At 51.8% G+C, this 19,761-nt stretch overlaps 1 protein-coding gene across 1 annotated transcript in view; it reads right to left on the bottom strand.

Annotated features, from left to right (window-relative positions):
- Positions 1-19,761, bottom strand: part of CMIP (c-Maf inducing protein) — a 231,058-nt gene that overhangs the window by 82,329 nt on the left and 128,968 nt on the right. The window contains 1 exon segment of the mRNA XM_055307156.1: positions 6,792-6,917. Within this exon segment, the coding sequence (XP_055163131.1) occupies positions 6,792-6,917 (126 nt within the window).

The following is a 19,761-nucleotide window of genomic DNA, read 5'->3' as shown; positions in this document are numbered from 1 at the left end:
GGCTCATCGTTATCTAGCATGAGCGGGAGGAGGGGTGGCCACAGTCGCCCTTCTGCCCCTCAGGCTGGCTACACTTTGCAGGAAGACACTGTCCATCCATTGTAATAATGAGGCTCTTTGAATTGAAGGTTCAAAGGGATTTCAAGGATCTGACACAGTCCAGGAGTTCTCAGTTTTTGGGGGGATTTATAGAAACCTGAAGCCCTTTGAGAGATGGAAAAAAAGCTGTAGAATCACAGCCAAGTGCACACCACACACACATGCAGGTAAACGCACACGGTGTGTAGGCAGTTTTGGAATACACCATGGATAACAGGTTAAGGACTCAACCTGAGCCAGCCCAACCTATCCCTTCCTGCCACTCTTCTGGTGAGCAAGCCAAGGCCTGGACTTGCTGCCTGCGGTGTCATTGGTGTCCACTCCCAAAGGTGCCAGCTCTCTTCCCAGCATGCGGTAGGGACTTGTGGCCATGGGGCCTGCCCTGGCCAATGAAGCATGAGCTGATGTGACCCGTGTCACTTCCAGTGGAAGCTCTTGGGAGCTGGTGCTGTATTTAGCAGGGCCCTTTGCCCTTGCCATGGTAACCAGAAACATTCCCGATGGCGCTGGCTCCGTCAGCAGTGCTCCCAGCCGACCCACGATGGATGTGTAGCCTGAGTGAGAAATAATCCTATGTTGTTTTGAGCCACTTGGAAGTTGGGGCTACTTGTCACTGTAGCACGATCTAGCATGACCTGGCCGGCCTTGCTTTTCATCTGGCTTTCACACAGAACATCATCCTACCAGGGACATTGTGCCTTCACCCTCTTACTCACTGCCTGCTGAACTACTCACTTACCCTTCAGGTCTCACCTGAAATGCTTTCCCCTCGCCATCCCTGACCACAATAGGTGATGCTGCCTCGCCTAACAGAACTACACTGTCCTGCAACTGCTCGTTTCAATTGCTGTTCTTTCTGTCAAGGCTATGAGCTCTTTGAGGTCAGGGACCATGTGTGACTTATTCACCATGGTGTCCACAAAAGCCATAGAGAGAGATGTTGTTAAGTGAAAGACTGGCTGACTTGTCGAATCGATGACCAGATGGATACATGGATGGATGGATGTTGGATGGGTAGATGGATAGATGGGTGGACAGACAGATGTACAAATGGATTGGGTGGGTGGACAGCTAAATAGATGGATGAAGCATCACACCTTCTGCTCACTGAAGAAAATTTCACATGCAGTAAAACTTGAAAGGAACTGTGCAGCCTGGAACCCTCTCTTCCCCAACATGTATTTGCTTAAATACATGTGATGAGGCACAGTGCAAAGTATTTTATGTGTAATAACACTGATGATCCTCACATCGTCCAAGGAGGCAGGTCTCATGACTTGAGCTCACAGAGAAACCAGCCATCCGGGGAGGTTATCCCTGCTTGCCTGAGGCTACAGAGAGAGAGAGAGAGAGTGGTGGAGCTGAGCTGGGACTCAGGTCTGTGTGACCACACAGGCTGTACACCCTGAACATGAGAGACACGTGCCTGGGCTCCACCAGGCTTCCAGGAACTGGGCTGGGAAGTCTAAAGGCATGATGCTGGTGAAAGGGGAGGAGGAAGGCTTGGCTCCCGTTCCAATCTCCAGGAGGCCCCACCCCACAAACAAGAGGGTGGGCCAGAACTTTCTTCCGGAAGAGGGGAGGTGCATCTCTCACTGAGGGAGCCAGAGAGGGTGGGCCGTGAGCCGTTCCTTCCTTTGGTTTGTCTAGTTTCGAAGGAGGAAGGAGGACAGAGCTTGCTTGCTGGGGGACTTCCAGGATCCCGGCGCAGGCATCTCTAAGTGCCTTCCAATGAAAGGGAGAGTGGCCTGGGCTGGGCCTGGCCCGGGGGACTGGGCGAGTTTCTGCACAGGGATTCCATGCTGCTGTGCGGGTGGCCAAGCCAGGACGACTCGGCCCCGCGGGACACGGGGCAGAGCTCAGAGTCCTGAGGGTCACTCGACTCAAGCATGGGAAAGAGCCCCTGGAAGCAGGCAGCCCTGCTCCGGCCAGCGCCAACTTCTCCCAGCGATAAATCTTTCGAACACTGGAAGGGCCTCATTCCAGGCAAATTCTGCCTAATTTCCTCTTCGAAAGTTGCCAAGTTCTCTCTCATTGTTGTATTGTCTCGAGAGGTGAGAAAAACAGCCAAGGGTGCACTGTGGGTGACTGTTCCCAAGTTCTCCTTCCTGGCCCGACTTCTTAGGGAAAAAACAGCACGTGCTTTTCAGACCGGAAAGCTCTTTCTCGCCAGCTTCCAGTAAGAAGGGAACCCACCCTGTCCCTGCCCCTGCAGCCTGGCCTCCGGAGGTCCCCTTGGGAGAAGAGCCAGCCTCGGAGACCATCGGAGGAGGACAGTCTCCTTGTTCTGGCTCCGTCTGAAACCTTGTTTTAGGAGCAGGGCGCTCTGTCTACTTCTCAGATGGGCAGACGCCCGACCGTGAGGCAGATATGCTAGATGATCAGCGCCACAGGGCTCTCGGAGGCCAGCCACCCCACCCCACGGCCGGCAAGGAGGGCCCCGGATGCTTTCATCGCACCGTTTATGTTCTTATGTCGTTGCGTTCTCACAATGGAACGGGAGCACAAAGGGAGTTAAGGTGGAAAGAAGATAAATAGGCCCTTTCCGCACCCAGGGATTCTAATAACATGGCATTAGGGAGCTCACGCTGAAAAACACAAAGCATCCAGAAACACACCAATTGGACCAGGCTGGGAGGCTGGCGCCTTTGTCTGGAGACTCGACCTGCTGGCAGAGCGCACGGTGTCCCTGGGCTGGGAGAAGGCACGCTGGCCCGAGAGTAGCTCTGAACCTGCCCTGAACTCAGATAGGTCAGCTCCCGGGGTCTGAGGGAGGCGCGATTCCAATTCTAACAAAGCAGCTTTGTAAGGAGGTCTCTGGGAGACAGACAAGGGTGGAGAGGGAGGGACAGAGGGAGGGGGAGATACAGAGGGAGTGAGGTCGAGAGGCACAGAGAGAAGGGCTGGGGTGGAGAGAGGCCTGGAGGAAGACATCAGAGAGAGAAACTGCAACAGAAGCAGAGCGAGACACAGCCAGAGATAGAGAGAGAAGAAGAAAGAGGGGGATGGGGGGTAGACAGAGAGAGGAATAGAGGGCGAGAGAGATGAAGAGAGGGAGAGAGAGAGGGAGGAAGGAGAGAAGGATGGAGAGAGGGAGGAAGGGAGGGAAGGAGAGGAAGAGGAATAGACAGGAATAGAGGGAGAGAGAGGGAGAAGGGGAGAGAGATGGAGAGAGAGAAAGGGAGAGAGGGAGGGAGAGAGAGGGAGAAAGGGAGAGAAGGACGGAGAGGGAGGGAGAGAGAGGGAGAGGGAGAGATGAAGAGAGAGAGGGAGAAGGGGGAGAGGGAGAAAGGGAGAGAGAGGGGCAGAGAAGAATAGATGGAGAGAAGAATAAAGGGAGAGAGAGAGATGAAGAGAGGGAGAGGAATGGGGGGGAGGAATAGGGGGAGAGAGAGGGAGGGAGAGGAAATAGATTCACATGGATACAGAGCCTGGAAGAAACTGGCAGGTGAGGGTGGGGACCCCTGCAGCCCCAACGTCACTCCTAGGTAAGGAGGAGCCATGCTCTTAGGAGGACACAAACCTCTTCAATGATGCTAGGACACTGCGGACCCCCCAGCACTCTAAGACTAATTCCTCCAGCAGGAAAGGGGTGGGTGGAGCACGGGGTCAAAATGCAAACTGCTAGGGTCCAGGCCGGTCCAGCAGAACCTTCTGTGATGATGGAAGTGTCCTTCGTCTGGACTGTCCAATAAAGAGCCACTAGGTCCATGTGGCTTCTGAGCACTGCAACTGTGGCCAGTGGCCCAGGGCTCTGCATTCTTAATTTGATGTAATATACGCAGATGCAGATGGTTGTGTGGCCAGTGGCCGCTGTCGGACAGCATGGCTCAAGGCATTTTCATCCTCTGCCGACCAGGAGCACCCAGACGAAGCTCGTCCAGTTAGCCTTGTCCCCCAGGCACACCTGGCTGCTTCTCAGTCCTTCCTCTACCCACAGCAGGGAGGACTGCGGTGATGCCACAGCTCCGGTTCCTGCCATATGAACCAAGACAAACCCAAAGCATAGGATCCTGCTGCCTGTCACAAAAGCACGTGAGGGGCACTGTGCCTGGCACTGCAGGGCCCCACCCTGGGCTTCGGGCACCCCCCAGCCACCTCACCACCACACGGGCCCCCAGCCCAAAGCCCATCTCCTAGATGACTCGGAACCCATTTATATAACAAGACGGCCACAGCTATCCGTGAATCATGGGAAGAGGGAGGAGGGTGATGACAAGAAGGAAGCAAGGTAGAAGCGGATGGAAGGGGCAAAGGGAGAGATCGAGGTGTGGGGGGGGAGGGGGACTACACCCACCTGGGCTCCCGAAGGAATGGGGTGGAGGGCTGTGTCTGCTTCCCCGTCCTAGTCCTAGCTCTGAGTCCTGCTCTCCTCCTCCTCCCGTTCTCCCGCTCCGGCCTCTGTCCACGGAGCCAGTGGGGTGGGGGAGTGGGGGGGCAGAGACCAAGCAAGCAAGCAAGGGGGATGCTGAAGCAGGCCCGCCTGTCGGCTCAGCAGGGGGAGCTCTGACGTGAGGCCACTGCCGGATGTGGCCCCAGCCAGGCGAGTCATCACGGCTGGCCCCGCAGCCACAGCCTGGGTTAAAGGGACATTCCACTGCCCAGCAACCTATATCCCTCCAAGCCTCACTGATGTTTGGCCTTCCTTGGGGGTACGCTGCCCCCTCATGCCCCAGAGGCCCTCTTGCTGGCAAAGCAGCAACTACTACACACCCAAGGAGATGGGGGCTCCTCCAGCTGGAGGTTTCCCTCCCTTCTGCCTCACTCTGGCACTCCCACATTCAGCCCTCTCTGCCTTCCATTGTCCCCTTTACCCCTTAGGAGCTTTCAGTGGCTCCCTACTGCCCTGAGGATATAGCCTTGGCTTCTTCACTCAGCTAATAAGACCCGTATGATCTGGCTGTGACCCCACGGCTCTGGACACATTCACAGGTGCTGAACCTGCCTCTCCTTCTCCCACGTTCATGCTTTGTACTCACATTCCCTCCACCCTGAGTACATGCCCCCCCTCAATCTCGACTCCTACTCACCCCTCTATACCCAGCTGTAACGTCACCATCCCGGGGGAGCCCTCTCTGGAACCCTAGGCCAAATGAGTCACTCCCTGCTCTGGGCTCCCAGTCCTCTGGGACATGCCTCTATTTTAGCTGTTGTCTCTGTGGCCATGTGTTTACAGCTTTGCTCCCCAGAGGGCCCTGGACCTCTCAAGGATGGGGCCAAGGAAGGGCTTATTTACCTTCCTCCCGCAGCACAGAGGACAGACAGATTTTTCTCTATACTCCTCCTCTTAACTTCTCCACAGAACCCTATCATTGCCCTCCTGAATCTTCCACGGCTGCTCAGGACCCAGCCCACAGGGGCCGGAAGGACAGATAGAGGCTGGAGGCAAAGAGGGAAGAGGTGAGAACACAAAAGAAAAAAAAGACGGTCCAGCGTGGTTTTGGCGTTCTCCAAGAGGTGACAGTAAAGAACAGGATTTTTAGGAAGAATTAGCTGTTATAGTCAGCTTGTGGCACCCAGCATTCCTCAGAGGCTGAACTGTGTGCCTCTTGGCTCAAATGCTGTTATGCAATCTAGTGGCCACTTTGGAAGCGTGTTTTAGGGAGCATCTCTTTGGGCTGAGGGCAGATCTCCCTGGAGGGGCAGAGTTAGAAAGAAATTGTTCCTAAAAGAAAGGCCTGTTCTCCCAATGATGAGAGTGTGCATTCTCTCTAATTAGTTTCTGAGTTGGGCTCCCTGCTGGAAATGGGGATGGCTCTGCCTGAAATGAAACAGAACATGTCGTGTGTATATACTCCAGCAATTTTTTTCTGCCACAGTTCTTTTCTTGGTGGACCTACCCTAAGGTCTTGGTAGGGCTATGGTCAAGGCTGGGTATGTAACCTAGGGTAAGGCATTCCCTGGGATGTGTGGGACTACAGCAGAGCCAATCAGAATCGTCTATGAGATTTTATAGAAAGACATTAGAAGGAAAGTGGGCTCTCACAATGTTTAAAGGACAGAAGTCCATCTTTCCCATGCATAGAGAGACCCTCCCTGACAATGAAGCCAACACACAGAAGCAGAGCCAGGTGATGGGAAGAGAGAGAGGCACTGAATATTAGCATCATTTGACTCCTGGATCAAGCCATTCCTGAAGGTCTTTTACTGCCTAGTTACCCTAATATATTTATAGCATCAAGTTCTCTTTTTGCCTCAGAGTTTGAATGTTTGCGTCATTTCCAACCAACAGCCCTGACCAATACACACGAAATGCACCCTGTTCCAAGGAGACAGCTCATATTTCCATCAGAGTCTCCAAAGACCAACAAGAAGAACCTCCTCCTCACTTACTCACTTTTCCATAGCCTTTTAAGGCCTAACAACATGCCTTTGTGCCTCAGTTTCCTCATCTGCAAAATGGAAATCAGAAGACCTATGCCTCAGGTTTGTTCAGAGACAACAAAGCCTGAGATCTAAAGCTCCTGGGCTGTAGCAGGCATGCAGTGGGAGCTCAGTCTGTGCACATTCCCTCTTCCTTTTTCCCAGAGGGCCCCAGTTTATACCTTTCTTACGTCTGAGAAAAAAGCACCCCCTAAGCTAAACAACCTTTCCTCCTGGTAGTTGGCCGTCTTCCTCTGAGGGAAAAGCAGAGGGTGAGAGCACGGGGGGCAGGGCAGAAGAAACTGCTTGCTCATGTTTGCTTCTCCTACCTGCAGTAAGACCGTCCCCCCAGGAATTGTGAGCTGTAAACAGTACTTCGGGGCGTTCTCCCAGGACAGCAGCTGAACGTCTTCAATAGCGCTGTAGGAGACTGAGTTTTCCATGTACCCAGTTGGCTGCAGCAGGAAGAAAAAAAGAAGAAGAAAAAGAAAAGATTAGGCACGATATCCACATCTCAGAAGGTTCCAGAACACACCCCCGCCCCGGCCACCAGGACACTGTACAGACACTGGGCAACTCTGGGAACCAAAGGAATTCCATCTTTCCTGGCTGGCAGCATCCCAGCTGGCAGGAACGGGCTGTGGTGGAAGCTTGCCCACGTGTTTGGGGGTGTGGACTGGGGGCACCTGGAGGGCAAAGCCTGTGCATTGTTCCTCAGGGTGTCCATGGGGCTCAGCATAGGGCAGAGCCTGCATCTCTCCAGGCCTCACTGCGGCCGAGCCACCACCTTCTCCAGCCCAGAAAGCAGTCACAGGCCCCAACGGTCTCCCTGTCTTGTCTCCCTGCACAGATGTGCACCTCCCCACTCTGCGCCCAGGGCCATGCTCCAAGTCGGCACACTCAATCCCCCTCCTCCCTGCTCAGTGTCCTCTCACAGCTCCCAGTGGCCCAAGCACGAAACCCACACTCCCGTCCACCCTTGCCAGGCCCACAGGTCCGGTCCTTCTCCTTCCTCCAGCCCTGCCTGCTTTCTTTTCTTCATCTGTGCTCCCCAACGGGCCTAGCTGCCCATGGCACCACAAACTCAGGCTGGCCCAGAAAGGTTGTGGCCCAATCCCTGGCCTCTCCACTTCTACTGTCCAGGCCTTAGCTCTGCAGGGACATCTGGGGGCTCAGCTACCGTTCGGGCTCTATAGACCACCTGGTCACATCCTTCCCCATACCCCCAGTGCTCCCCACACCCCATTTAATTATTGCGGACTTATATGGTGTGTCATCTGCTGATACCTGTCTCCTGGCCACACTCCAGCTTGGAGGTTTCAGGCCCCTGTCTGTCCTGGTCCCTGTCCTCTCTCCCCAGTGCCTGGTACGTGGCAAGGGCTCAACCATTTGTGTGGAAAGAAAGAACAGTGACAGCTATCATTGGCCAATGTTGGGGTGCAGATGGGGACAGAGAAATTCATAGTCCGTCTTCCCTGTTAATAGAGACAAGGCACCAGGAGCCAGGGGGAGGTGCTGGCCACCAGGTACCAGCGGTGTCCTTGTCACTCTGACCCCAGGAAGCAGAATCAGAGGCAAGTGTAACCCAGCCAAGAAGGTAGAATGTAACAGCTAACCTCTCCGAAGCCAAGCACTCCCCAGATACATGGCAAGCGCTCTCTCCTTCCATCCTCACAAGAGTCCCACAGACGGGTGCCAGGGCCATCTCATTGCATAGATGAGGAAGCTGAGGTGTCCTGTGACGTGCTCATGGACAGCCAGCTGGGAAGGGCGCTGGCCAGGGCTGAACTGAGCTGGTGACTCAGGAATCAGCGCTCTAACCAATCAGTAAGAGGGGATGTGATCTAAAATCCACGGCCTGATGAGTTCATTGTACCATCAGGATTTAGGACCCCTGTGAGCTCTTAAATGTCCATTTCTGTCTGCCAAAGTTGAGAAACAGTGGTGGTGCTAGAGGTGGAGAGGGTTGAGGGCATAAACTGACTCAAATTTCCCCGATATGATTGCCCACCAGGCTCAGGAAATAAGAGAGATTGATCAATCGATTTGTTCATGTACTCATTCATTCATCTGACGTATTTATTGGGCACCTATTATGTTACAGCCCACACGTGGGGTGCTGGGAATACAGCAGTGGCTAAGACAGCAGCCCAGTAGCACAAAGAGGCAAAAAACAAAATAGGCAAATAAATAGCAAGTGCTGCACCAAGATTCCAAAAAAAGTATGCGCAGGGCTAAGAGCTGCAGTGCCCTGGAGAGGTGGAGGGAAAATACAACCTGGAGCCCCTGGTCTGTGCAAAGGCCCAGGGGTGGGAACAGGCAGGGCACGTTCAGGGAGGAGGCCAAAAGGAGGAAGGCTCAGTAAGACATGGCTTGGGAAGAGGGACCTGTGGGTCCAGCTGGGGTTCCTGGTTAAGTGCTGCAGGGGGACCAGTCAGGAAGAGGGGACAGAAGCAGGGACAGCCTGGAAGTTCTTGCATGAGTCCAGGCATGGAACAAGGCTGGGACCCAGGCATGGTGGTGGGGGGCAGCCAAATTCATCCTGTCTTTCTCTCCAGCACCAGGCCACCCTTCAACACCCATCCCTGCAGCCGCAGTGTTTGACCCAGATGGTTACCCTGGTGCGTTCAAATGTGTGGGCTCCCCTTTACCCTTTACCCTATGCCAGCAGCCCATGCACTACTATGTTCTCAACATCCTGCCATCAGTGACTCAGCTCTAATGGCACATCTTGTCCTGAGAATATCAGTGAAACCAGGGGTTTGGAGGATTGGTTATATGCTTATTTTCTGAACCCACATTCAAATATTTATTGTTTGCTGCTGACTGTCTGTCTCCCCTGCTAGTGTTTCAGCACTCGGGAGCAGGAATTTCCACCTGTTCTGTTCCAAGTGCCCAAACAGACCTTGGCATCTAGAAGCTAATAGTTATTTTCTTAATAAATGAATATTTTCCTAAATAAAAAAGTGTTCAAAAAAATAAAAGTGTTCATCCATGTACTACTTATAATCACTATATATAACATCCTTGGGAAGATGAAGGGTTTTGATTACTTTAAAATTTAAATTTAAAAGTTAAAAATTATTTAATAAATTAAAAAAATATATATCCTTTAGGAAGCAATGGCACCTGGGTACCAGATGTGCTGGAGGCCTTCCTATATGGCTCACACCCACCTCTCTCCCTCTTTGAGGTCCGGTTGGCCTCCAAACTCCAGCCCGCTGACCCCTTGGTACCCCCAGAAGACCTGGGCTAAGATGTGGCCGCTAGCACATCTGGAAGACTGCCAGACCATACCACGCAATATAAAGATAGAAAAAGGCCCATTCTGAACATCATTAGGACTTGATTATTCAAACCAAGCAAATGGCCAACCTCCTTTCTCTGAAAGCACACCTGTCAGTCTCCTCAGGGACCTGGAGCACGACGAGGCTTTGTACTGCCCTGTGACGGTGCCAGGCCCGTGGCAGCACACTTCGGGAGATGACCGCTGCTGACATGTGCGATATCCAGGAGGCAGGGCTTGCTAACCGCCTGTATCTGCCTTTCTCACGACCCTGCTTCGGCTGCCTCAATGTGGCCTTGATTAGAAGTTGCAACACAGGCTTTTTGGGGAAAGGTTGGGTATAAATAAATACATACTGGTTTTTAATAGCAGATGTACTGCTTTCCCACTGTTGGAAGCAGTACTGGCTAAAAAGTAAAATTTGTAGAATCAACAGGACCTGGGTTTGAGCCTCTTACTGTGTGATGTTACGCAAGTTACTGTACCTCTCTGAGCCCATTTCATTCAACGGTAAGAATGAGAATTTAATAGACAGGATTATTAGAAGCCTTAAAGGAGATCCAATCTGCCGAGGGCTTTAGCACAGCATCTGGAACATTCTGAAAAGCCCAATAAAAGGAACTACTGTGAGAAATAATCAACTTTATCTTTGGGGTTCTCCTCCTCCAGACCCATAATTCCAGTGTAGCCACAAGAAAAACATCAGATAAACCCCAATTGAGGAACATTCCTTCAAACACCTGGTCAGTACTCATCAAAACCCAGAAAGCTCGAGCAACTGCCCCACCGTGAGAAGCCTGTGTCTACAGAGACTGACCACTCCATGCAATGTGGGATCCCTGATGGGGTCCTGGGACCAAAAAAGCACATTTGGTAGAAACGTAGGAAACTGAATAAAGCATGGACTTTAATAACGCATATCAGTACTGGTTCATTCGCTGTGACAAATGTATCCTGTTTCTGTGAGATGGTCACCACCAGGGTAGTGGGTTTGGGGTATATGGAAATTCTGTACTGCCTTTGTCACTTTTCTGCATGTCTCACAGTATCCTATGATAAAATGTTCATTATAAGAGGAACTAACTGCTGCCATGTTGTCACCAGTGTCACCTCCCCAGACGGAGCCTAGGCGGGAGCCCAGGAAGCTTGCAAGGGAAAGGGGACGGATCGGGCCTGAAAGCCCCTCAATGCTGCTCTTCAGAGTTAGGTGTGAGCCAGAACTGGCCACGGACCTCCTTCGTCCTAGGTACTTTCACACGGCTGGGACAATTTCACAGATAACTGATAATTCCCCAGTAATCTGAACACGATGATCAGAGCTACAGCGGAGGAGATTCCTACATGGGGTAAAGGCTGAGTCAGATAGAAAGGAAAAATGAAATTCTCCACCTGAGGGAAGCTAGGAAATCCAGCTCTGTGAGGTACATATAAGAGGACAATAAGCAGACTAAGTTATTTCTATGTGTAAGAGCAGGACAAGGCACACTGCCCGATTCCTGTTTCTGTGACATTCTGGAATGAGCAAGGCTACAGGGCTTGAAATCAGACCAGTGGTCAGCAGCAGCTGGGGCACAGGTGGGGCCACTTACCAAGGGGCATGAGGGAACTTTCTGGGGTGATAGAAGTACTCTGTATCTCAATGATGGTGGTGCCTGACTGTATACCTTTGTCAAAACTCACAAATCTGAATGCCAAATGGGTGAATTTCCCTAAATGTAAATTATAACTCCAACCTGACTAAGAAAGGCAATGCATGAATATTATAGATAATCTGGAAGATGATGAATGGGAGGCAACCTTTCAGATAAAATGTCAAGACCACTCATTAGCACTTTGGCATGTACTACTTTCCTAAGGATTTCTTTATGCATGATCTTTCTTTACACAGCCCAAGTCATACGGTACATACTGATTTTGTGACTTGCCTTTTTCTTTCTTCTTTCTTTCTTTCTTTCTTCTTTCTTTCTTTCTTTCTTTCTTTCTTCCTTCCTTCCTTCCTTCCTTCCTTCCTTCCTTCCTTCCTTCCTTTTTTTTTCATAATGTTACATCACATGTGCATCCTATATCCTAGACAGTAATTTCCAGAACTATCATTTAGTGGCTATAAGACATTTGGCCACTATTTTATCACTGCTCTGCCTCCACCATAGACAGTGTGGTTGTTCCATTTTATGCTACTATAAACAACTCCACAATGAACATCCTTGTGAAACATGTTTTTCTACCCTATATTTAGGATTATTTCCTTAGGCCAGATTCCCAGAAATGGAATTACTGGGACAAAGGGTAAGAGCATATTTTACATCATTGCCAAATTGCTCTCATTAAAGAGATATTAAGAGATCTGGGGAGCCCTGGCTAAGGCTGGGGGGGTGGTGGCTTTCATCCTGGGCGCCAAGCCTGGCTGGGTCCTGCTAGAAGCCATGCTCTGGCCCATGTGAGTTCAGAGGGGCTGCCTGGCTGCCAACTGCCCACAAGGTGACTACAGCGCACCCAGAAGTCTGTAAGCCAGGGTCTGGGCTCCCAGGGATGCTTCCGGGGGCTGAGGAACAAGTCGGCGGGGGGGGGGGGGGGGGTGTCTCTGTCCTTTTGCTCTGAGGATCAGTGAGAGGCCAGCCTCGGGAAGTTCTCGGTGTCTGCCCCTCAGAGAGAGAACACTCTGCTTCTGCTTCTGTTTTTGAGATGAGCTTCATCTCTGGTGTCTCCTCCATGCCTGGATCTGGGCTCAATACAGCAGAGACTGGAGGGGCTTCATCAGACCCCCCATTGGGCCCCCAAGGCCCTCAGAGCTGACATTCCAAACTGGGCACCTCGTCAGACTTCCCACGTCAGAATGGGCAGGGAGTAGGGTGACCAAAGGCCCCTGAAGCAGCACCCTCCACGAGGCCCCCCGTCTTCACCTCCCCCTGCTTTCCAGGGAGCCGGCTCCCTCCCACCCAACCTGCCTGCTGGTTTCCATGGGGATTTCTCTCAAAGCCAACATGAATCATGATGTCTGCGACCTCCCAGATGAGGCTCCAGGCTGACTCAAGGTACGTGCTGGGAAGGTGCCCAGCACCAGTCCTGGGAAGGGGAGTAGGGAAGAGGCTCCCAGGCCCCAAGAGGAGAAGCAGGTCTGGAAACACCCTCCATGAGCTACCTCTCCAGGCCAGGGAATGTGGAAGTTGAGGAACCCTGCCCCCACTGGGGACCTGGGTGGACAAAAACAGGCTGTTTATCACGGGGTGGGGGCAGTGGCCCATGCCTCCTGTACTCTGCTGGGTGAGCCACACCACAGACAGGTCCCCTCTGTGCCCGCGTGGATGCTGCCTGAGTCATCATGTAGGGGGAGCCACTCCACACAGCCTGATGCCATGTGGCACTGCCCAGCTCGAATGAGGGAGGGCTTGCTCTTGCCACCTGCCCCCTCAACACACACCCTGGCCTCGAAAGAGAGATATCCGGTCAGAGGGGAGGGAAGTTCTTTCCAGTCCCCATGGATAGTCAGCAACGACGACAACAGTAACAATAACCACAGCACCATTCCCTCCATGGTGGTGCCACCGAAGCGCTCAGATGGGAGGAGTGGGTTTCAGCTCACCTCCCCCTGCTGCTTGTTAGAAAATTCATGTGAGATAAAATTTTGTCTCAGTTTTAACTGTTGTCAGATGTACAACTCAGTGGCATTTCATTCCCCATGTTGTGCCACTTTTGTCTCAGTTTGGTTCTAAGACATTTTCAGCCCTCTACAAGGAGACTCCAGACCATGAAGTGGTCACTCCCCATGAGCTCTCCCCCACAGTGCTGCTGACCACCAGTTTGCTATGTGTCCCCACTGATTTGCCTGTGTGGACAATCCGTATCGATGCAATTATACAGCACGTGGCCCTTCTCTCTAGCTCTGTGCATGTAACATTTCAGAGGCTCATCTGTAGCGAACCACGTATCAGTACTTTTTCCCTCTTTATGGCTGAGTAGTGTCCCACTGAATAGATATGCCAGGCCAGGTTTACTTACTCATCAGCTAAAGGACATCTGGGTGGTTTCCAAACCTTTCAGGTATGGTGAATAATCAGTAACATATTTTTTTAGTGACAAGAAAGGACATGCGCTCTGCAAACCCAAGCCTCATGAAGCCCCTCCCACAGAGAAAGACACCAGTGCCCCCTGGTTGGCATGTATGGAGGAGGTACCATGTGGCCAGCACCACGCAGAGGACTTTACAGGCATGATCTCATTCCACTGTACGTAACACTGCAGGGGGCTGTATTCATCCCTGTTGATCCACACGCTACAGACAAAACTGAGGCAAAGGGACGTGATGACACTTGCCACAGACTCCTGCTTTTAAGAGACAGAGCCAGGATTCCATCTCACACCTGCCAGGACTGCGACCTCCACCCTGCTCTGCCAAGCCCTCCAGCCAGATCCACATCCCAGCGTGCGTACTGATGGGCATGCACAGTGCACACATGTGCTATGCACACAGGAGCCAGAGTCTGAGAGGGTGCCAGAACCAGAGCCCGGCACAGCCAGGGTGTCAGGATCTGCCTGCCTGTTGCCACCCAGCCCCACAGGTCCCCAGGCCACCTACGGCTCCACTCGGCCTCAAGGGCAGAAACCCACACAGGCTCATTTGGGCAAGGCCTGTCAAAATATTTTGATGTTCTCTTTAATCCCACAAAGGGAAAGCTGTACCGCAAAAGCAAAGCGGCGGTAACAATTTGCTGCTACGTGGGTCAGTCTGGGCCCCAGTCCCGGAGCAAATCTCCTCAAATGCCTTTCACACTCCCCTCCCCTTGTTTCCATAAACCAAAGATACCCAACATAATTTCAGCTTTTCTGGTTGCCCCAGGGCCACTGTTAGTACCGCCATCCACTGGTGAGCTGTAGCCCACAGAGCTGCCTGCTGCTCCGCTTACTGGCCTCTGACTTGGAGATGCTGTGTCTGTTTGGATGGCTTCTCCAACCATTCCCTTGGCACCAAATGGCTACTTCTTCCTGCTGCCAACGTACCTTCCCCTGTATCCTACCTCACAAAGTTAATGCTCTTCTGTTGTAGCCTGTGGAATCAGAACACCAAGAGTGTTAGAATTATGTGTCAAGTAAAAGCAACTTGGTTTTGAGCAAGAAAATCTCTCATAAGAAAAATATACTCTTGTTTTATGGTGTTTGGTTTAACCTTCTTTTCTTGGTTGTAGGGAACTTAATAATGAAGTTCTGCATGGCATAAGGAATTCTAGGTCAGCCCTGTCCAAAAGACCTTTCTGTGATGATGGAAATACTCTGTATGTGCACCATCCAGTGCAGTGGCCTCCTGTGGCCTCCTGAGCTCATGGAATGTGGCTAGGGCAATGGTCACCTCAGGACTGAATTCACGTAGCCACTCAACAAGCGGAACCCCTCATATGTGGGCAACCCAGTGCCAATATCTGGGGACACAGCAGTGAAGGTGAGGGACACAGCCCTACAATCATGGAGTCTTGGATCCAGGGAGGAGGCAGGTGACCCAGGAAAATGCGGGACTTTGATGGACAGAAATTTGTGTTCTCAGGGCATGGCACTTTTCACCTGTGCCTGACTCTCGGCACCTCTGACAGCTGAGCAACTGACCAAGTGAGTCTAGAAAGGAGCCTGGGTGGAGGGACCAGCCCTGGCTCCCACTGAGGCCCAGAGGAGCTGGAAGCAGGCCCAGGGGCCAGGAACAACCCTGCTAACTGCCCTGGTCCACCTCCCACCTCTGCATGGCCCTCCCCCCTCCAGCAGCCCTACTGGGAGGCAGGTATTACCATCACCCCCCGTGATAGACTAAGTAGAGGCTCTGAGCCTTGGCCAACTGCACACAGCTATTCAGGACAGAGCTGGGAGGAGAATCGAGACCTTCAGGGTACACATCCTGGCTTATGTCTACAACAGCTAGTGAGTTAAACCTCAGAGGGGGTCTGCCACAGGGGGACACTACCACACTGTCCTCAGGCAGAATGGCTCAAGTGGGAAAAGACGGCGACAAGCCTCAGCATACAGAGCAGTTGGAATGCTCCAAAACTGCTAAACCAATTTGGAAAACTGTGCGTTCACATGTGCTAAAGCTGGACACATGCACCCCGTGCAGCCAGCTGTCCCATTCCTATGAAGAAATGTTGACATATGTTCTCACGAAGACCTGTACACACATGTTGCCTAAGCACTCTGCAGCCCCAGACTAGAACAAACTGGAAGCTACCCAAACGTCCAGCAATGGAAGAAAAGATGAAGAATGTGTGGTATGGTATATTCACCCAATGGAACACAACACGACAAAGAATGATCTACGGCTACACACAGCATGAACCCAACACTGAGGAGGAAAAGAAACTAGCCACAGAAATAACAGAGTAGCTGCTTCCATTTATATCAAGTCCAGAAGTGGGCAAAACTTACTCCATGCTGTGAGAGGTCAGAGTACTGGTTACTGGGGTGACCAGCTGTCTGCTTTGCCTGGGCCTGAGGGGGTTTCTGGAGACCCTGGATGTTCAGCACTAAAACTAGGAAAGTTCCGGAAGAACCAGGATGAGCTGGTACATTACTGGTTACCCCTGAATGGAAACAGTACCAGAAAGTGGTAAGAGGCAGCTTCTGGACGTTCAGCACTGTTCCAGGCCTTAATTCAGGTTGGTAGTAGCACAATGTCAAAATGCATCAAGCAGGACACAGTATGTATACTTCTCCGCATGTATGTTATGCTTCAATAAAAGGTTTTTTGAAAAGCCACAAGTTTTAGGGGTGCCTGGGTGGCTCAGTCCATAAAGTGTCCATCTTCGTTTCAGGTTATGATTTTGGAGTCCTGAGATCGAGCCCTCCGTCGGGCTCCCTACTCAGCAGGAGAGTCTGCTTCTTCCTCTGCCTCTGCCCTGCTCGTGTGCTCTCTCTCTCACACACACACTCACTGTCTCTCAAATAAATAAAGTCCTTAAAAAAAAGATCACAAGTTTTAGAGTCAAATCCAGGCTCTCTCACTTGCTGGCTGTGTGGCCTCAGGCAAGTGACTTGGCCTCTCTGAGCCTCCTTTCTCTCCCTTGCAAAAATGAGAATAGTATTCACATCAATTGGGATGGCTATTTTTAAAAAGGGAATCACAAGTGTTGGAGAAAATATGGGGAAACTGGAACCCTCATCCATGCTGGCAGGAACGTGAAATGGTGCAGGCATATGGAGAAGTTAACCAGAGCTTCCACATGACCCATATGGGGAGTTTTATGGTATGAGAATTACACTGTAATAAAAAAGGTAACAGCATACCTATCTTACAGGTGCTGCAGAGAATAATGAAGTGCCCTCCTGTGCTCAGCACCTGGGAGAACTTGCTAGTATAACTCCAAGGGGGATACCAGGGTGGCTCTAGAGGCAGCCAGGACAGGGCTGAAGGCAGGGGCATGATATGGTGAGGGCTCGTCTGCTTGAGCTCAAGGAGTTCAACTCCCAACACAGTGCCAGGTGCCAAGCAGGAGCTCATTATACCAAGGTGATTATTTTCAAGCCTCAACAAGAAGGAAGAATGGGCTTTGTGCAAATGCTCTCCAAATTCCTCCCTTACCCACAGATGACTCCAGAAAGATGGGATGGAGAGGGGTGCTCTGGCCTGGAGTTGGCCCTGAGCACAGAGGTGATCAGCTGGCTCTGGAAGACCAATGACAAGCAGGACCTCGTGTATTAGACACTGCCTCCCCCAGACTCACTCGCCCACAGCCTCTTGGCTCCATCTCCACCGAGCCCTCCGTGCCAGAGCCGCCAGCCCCGTTCCCTGCTGCCTACCCTTGGCAGAGCAGTGCCTGGAGGCTGGCTGGGAAGGCAGGGCCAGTCGGGGCAGGCCAAGGCTGTTCTCCACCGACTGCACTCGGTGGAGACGGTCAGGAGGCATGTTCTGGCTCATTAATCATGAGTCCAGTCATGGCAGCTGCCCCCTTTTATGGGCAAATGGCTCATGAGGCTTAATGACAGAGGAAGAACTGATATTTCCATGTTCGGACTCTCCAACCTCAGTCACCACCGTGGGATGGAAATCTGAGTCCCCAGGGCGTGGTGCTCTGCCTCTGTGCCCCTGGGTACCTCTGCCGTCCGAGAAGTTGATCAAGGCTCTTGGGGGCTGTGACACAAGTCAGCACATTTCCACCCACCAAGTCAGCAAATATTGTCAGGGAGCAGCAGCAGTCGAGCCAATCTCAGATGCCAGCCCCTCAGGCAGTCCATAGGCACCATCCTGCCTATTCTGCACAAGGCCCCTGGGAAATGGGCACTGCTGGGACCCCTGTCTCATGGAGGAAGAAGGGGAGGCTTAGAGCAGTTAAATGGTGGCCCCAGGTCACCAGTGGTCAGCAGAAGGGCCACATCGTTGACTTAGGGGTCAGATCTGTATCCTCTATACCATGATGCCTGGTCACTCTGCTGGCCACTGCCCTGGGAGCCTCAGATGACCAGGGTGTGCCCAAGTGGGCCTCCTAATGGGAAGTAGGGGCAGAGGTGCACACAGTAACAACAACACAATGTGATAAGCGCTGTAATAGAGAAACGTAAGGTACAAAGGACAAGGAACAGGGCAGAAACGTTGGGGAAGGCTTCTCAGAGTGACCTTTGAGCTGGCGTTAGGTGGGGAGGGGAGTGCCAAGCACTCCCAGCAGAGGGCACAGAAAGTCCAGGAAGCCGCACATGGAGGACCCCCCAAGTCTGGAAACAGGAAGTTGTGGGATGAGCAGGAAGGTTCAAAGATTCCTGAGAGGGCCTGAGATGGGACCCAGACCTGCGCACAGCCTTCCACCACCCAACTTTCTCCAATTCTTGGGCTTTCTCTTTCTCCTTTTTTTTTTTTTTTTTTAAATTAAGGCAAACATAAACAGTAAGGGTGGAAGGGCACAGGCTTAATGTGTTTAGCAGGGTATATTTTGGGGGCAGGCTCAGCCCTGCACAACCACCACCCAGGTCAAGATAATGGGATGCCTCCAGTCATCCAGCAGGCTCCCTCATGCCTCCCCCATCTGCATGACCTGGAGGTGCCTCTGTCTGTTTTCTATCACTATAAGTCAGTTCTTGAACTTCTTACACATAGAATCACACAATAGGCAACAGGCTTTTGTGTCTGGCTCCTTTTGTTCAGTGTGTCTGTAAATGCATAGGTTTGTGGCTTATTCTTTTTAATTCCAGAACGGTGTTCCTTTCTATGTACTACGGATATCTATGGATCCTTGGCTGTTCCCAGTTTAGGCTACTGTGTATAAAGCTGCTGTGAACATTTTTGTACATATTTTGGGGGGGGGGGAGCAGAGATAAAAGTATCTGGGTAAATACCCCAGGAGTGGGATTCTTGGGTGGCCACAGGGTAAAATGCTTATATTTAAGCCCAAGAGACACCCATTTGTGGGGAATCACAGGGAAGTTTCATGTGGCAAGAAGCTCCTTTGTAGAGTGTCTAGCACAGGTAGTTATGTCTTGGAAAGGACAGAGATTCCTGAGTTTGGAGGATGGCATCAGGCCAGAGACAGAGCTCAATTTTCTTAAAAGGCAGAGCACATCTACCACAGAGGGGACTTCTTAGCCCCACAGGAGAGACAGCACCCTTCTCAAAACTTGACTCAGAGCCACAGAGGAAGTGGTAACAAAACAGAAACTTTGTGGCTACAGTGGCTGAAAGGGCCAGCTCTGCTCCCTTGTGTGTCCCAGTGTTCTCCCCGTGCTCGGCACAGATGCTTTTGCAAAAGGAAAGGGTACATTTGCTCAAGATCACAGCTCTAGAGCACTGAGTGGAAGGCTAAGGACAGCAACTGTATTTTTCTTTGTTAATATCAGTAGTAATTTAACTCAGATCACACACTGATGTCATGCAGGCCTCTCTGTACCTGTGTGGTGTTCCAGATGTAAGGAGACCAGCAGGGATCAGACAGTGAATTTTTCGGTCTTTAAGAACATATTCTAGTTGATGGTTGTAATTCAGCTGGGGCAAAACTGCCCTGGGACAGCCTGGAAACAGGGGCATCTGTTTCTGTGTCCTCACAGGTGGGCACGCC

Source organism: Nyctereutes procyonoides, unplaced genomic scaffold (assembly GCF_905146905.1).
Source record: "Nyctereutes procyonoides isolate TBG_1078 unplaced genomic scaffold, NYPRO_anot_genome, whole genome shotgun sequence".
NCBI lineage: Eukaryota > Metazoa > Chordata > Mammalia > Carnivora > Canidae > Nyctereutes > Nyctereutes procyonoides.
This window is presented reverse-complemented; position numbering and strand designations above follow the sequence as displayed.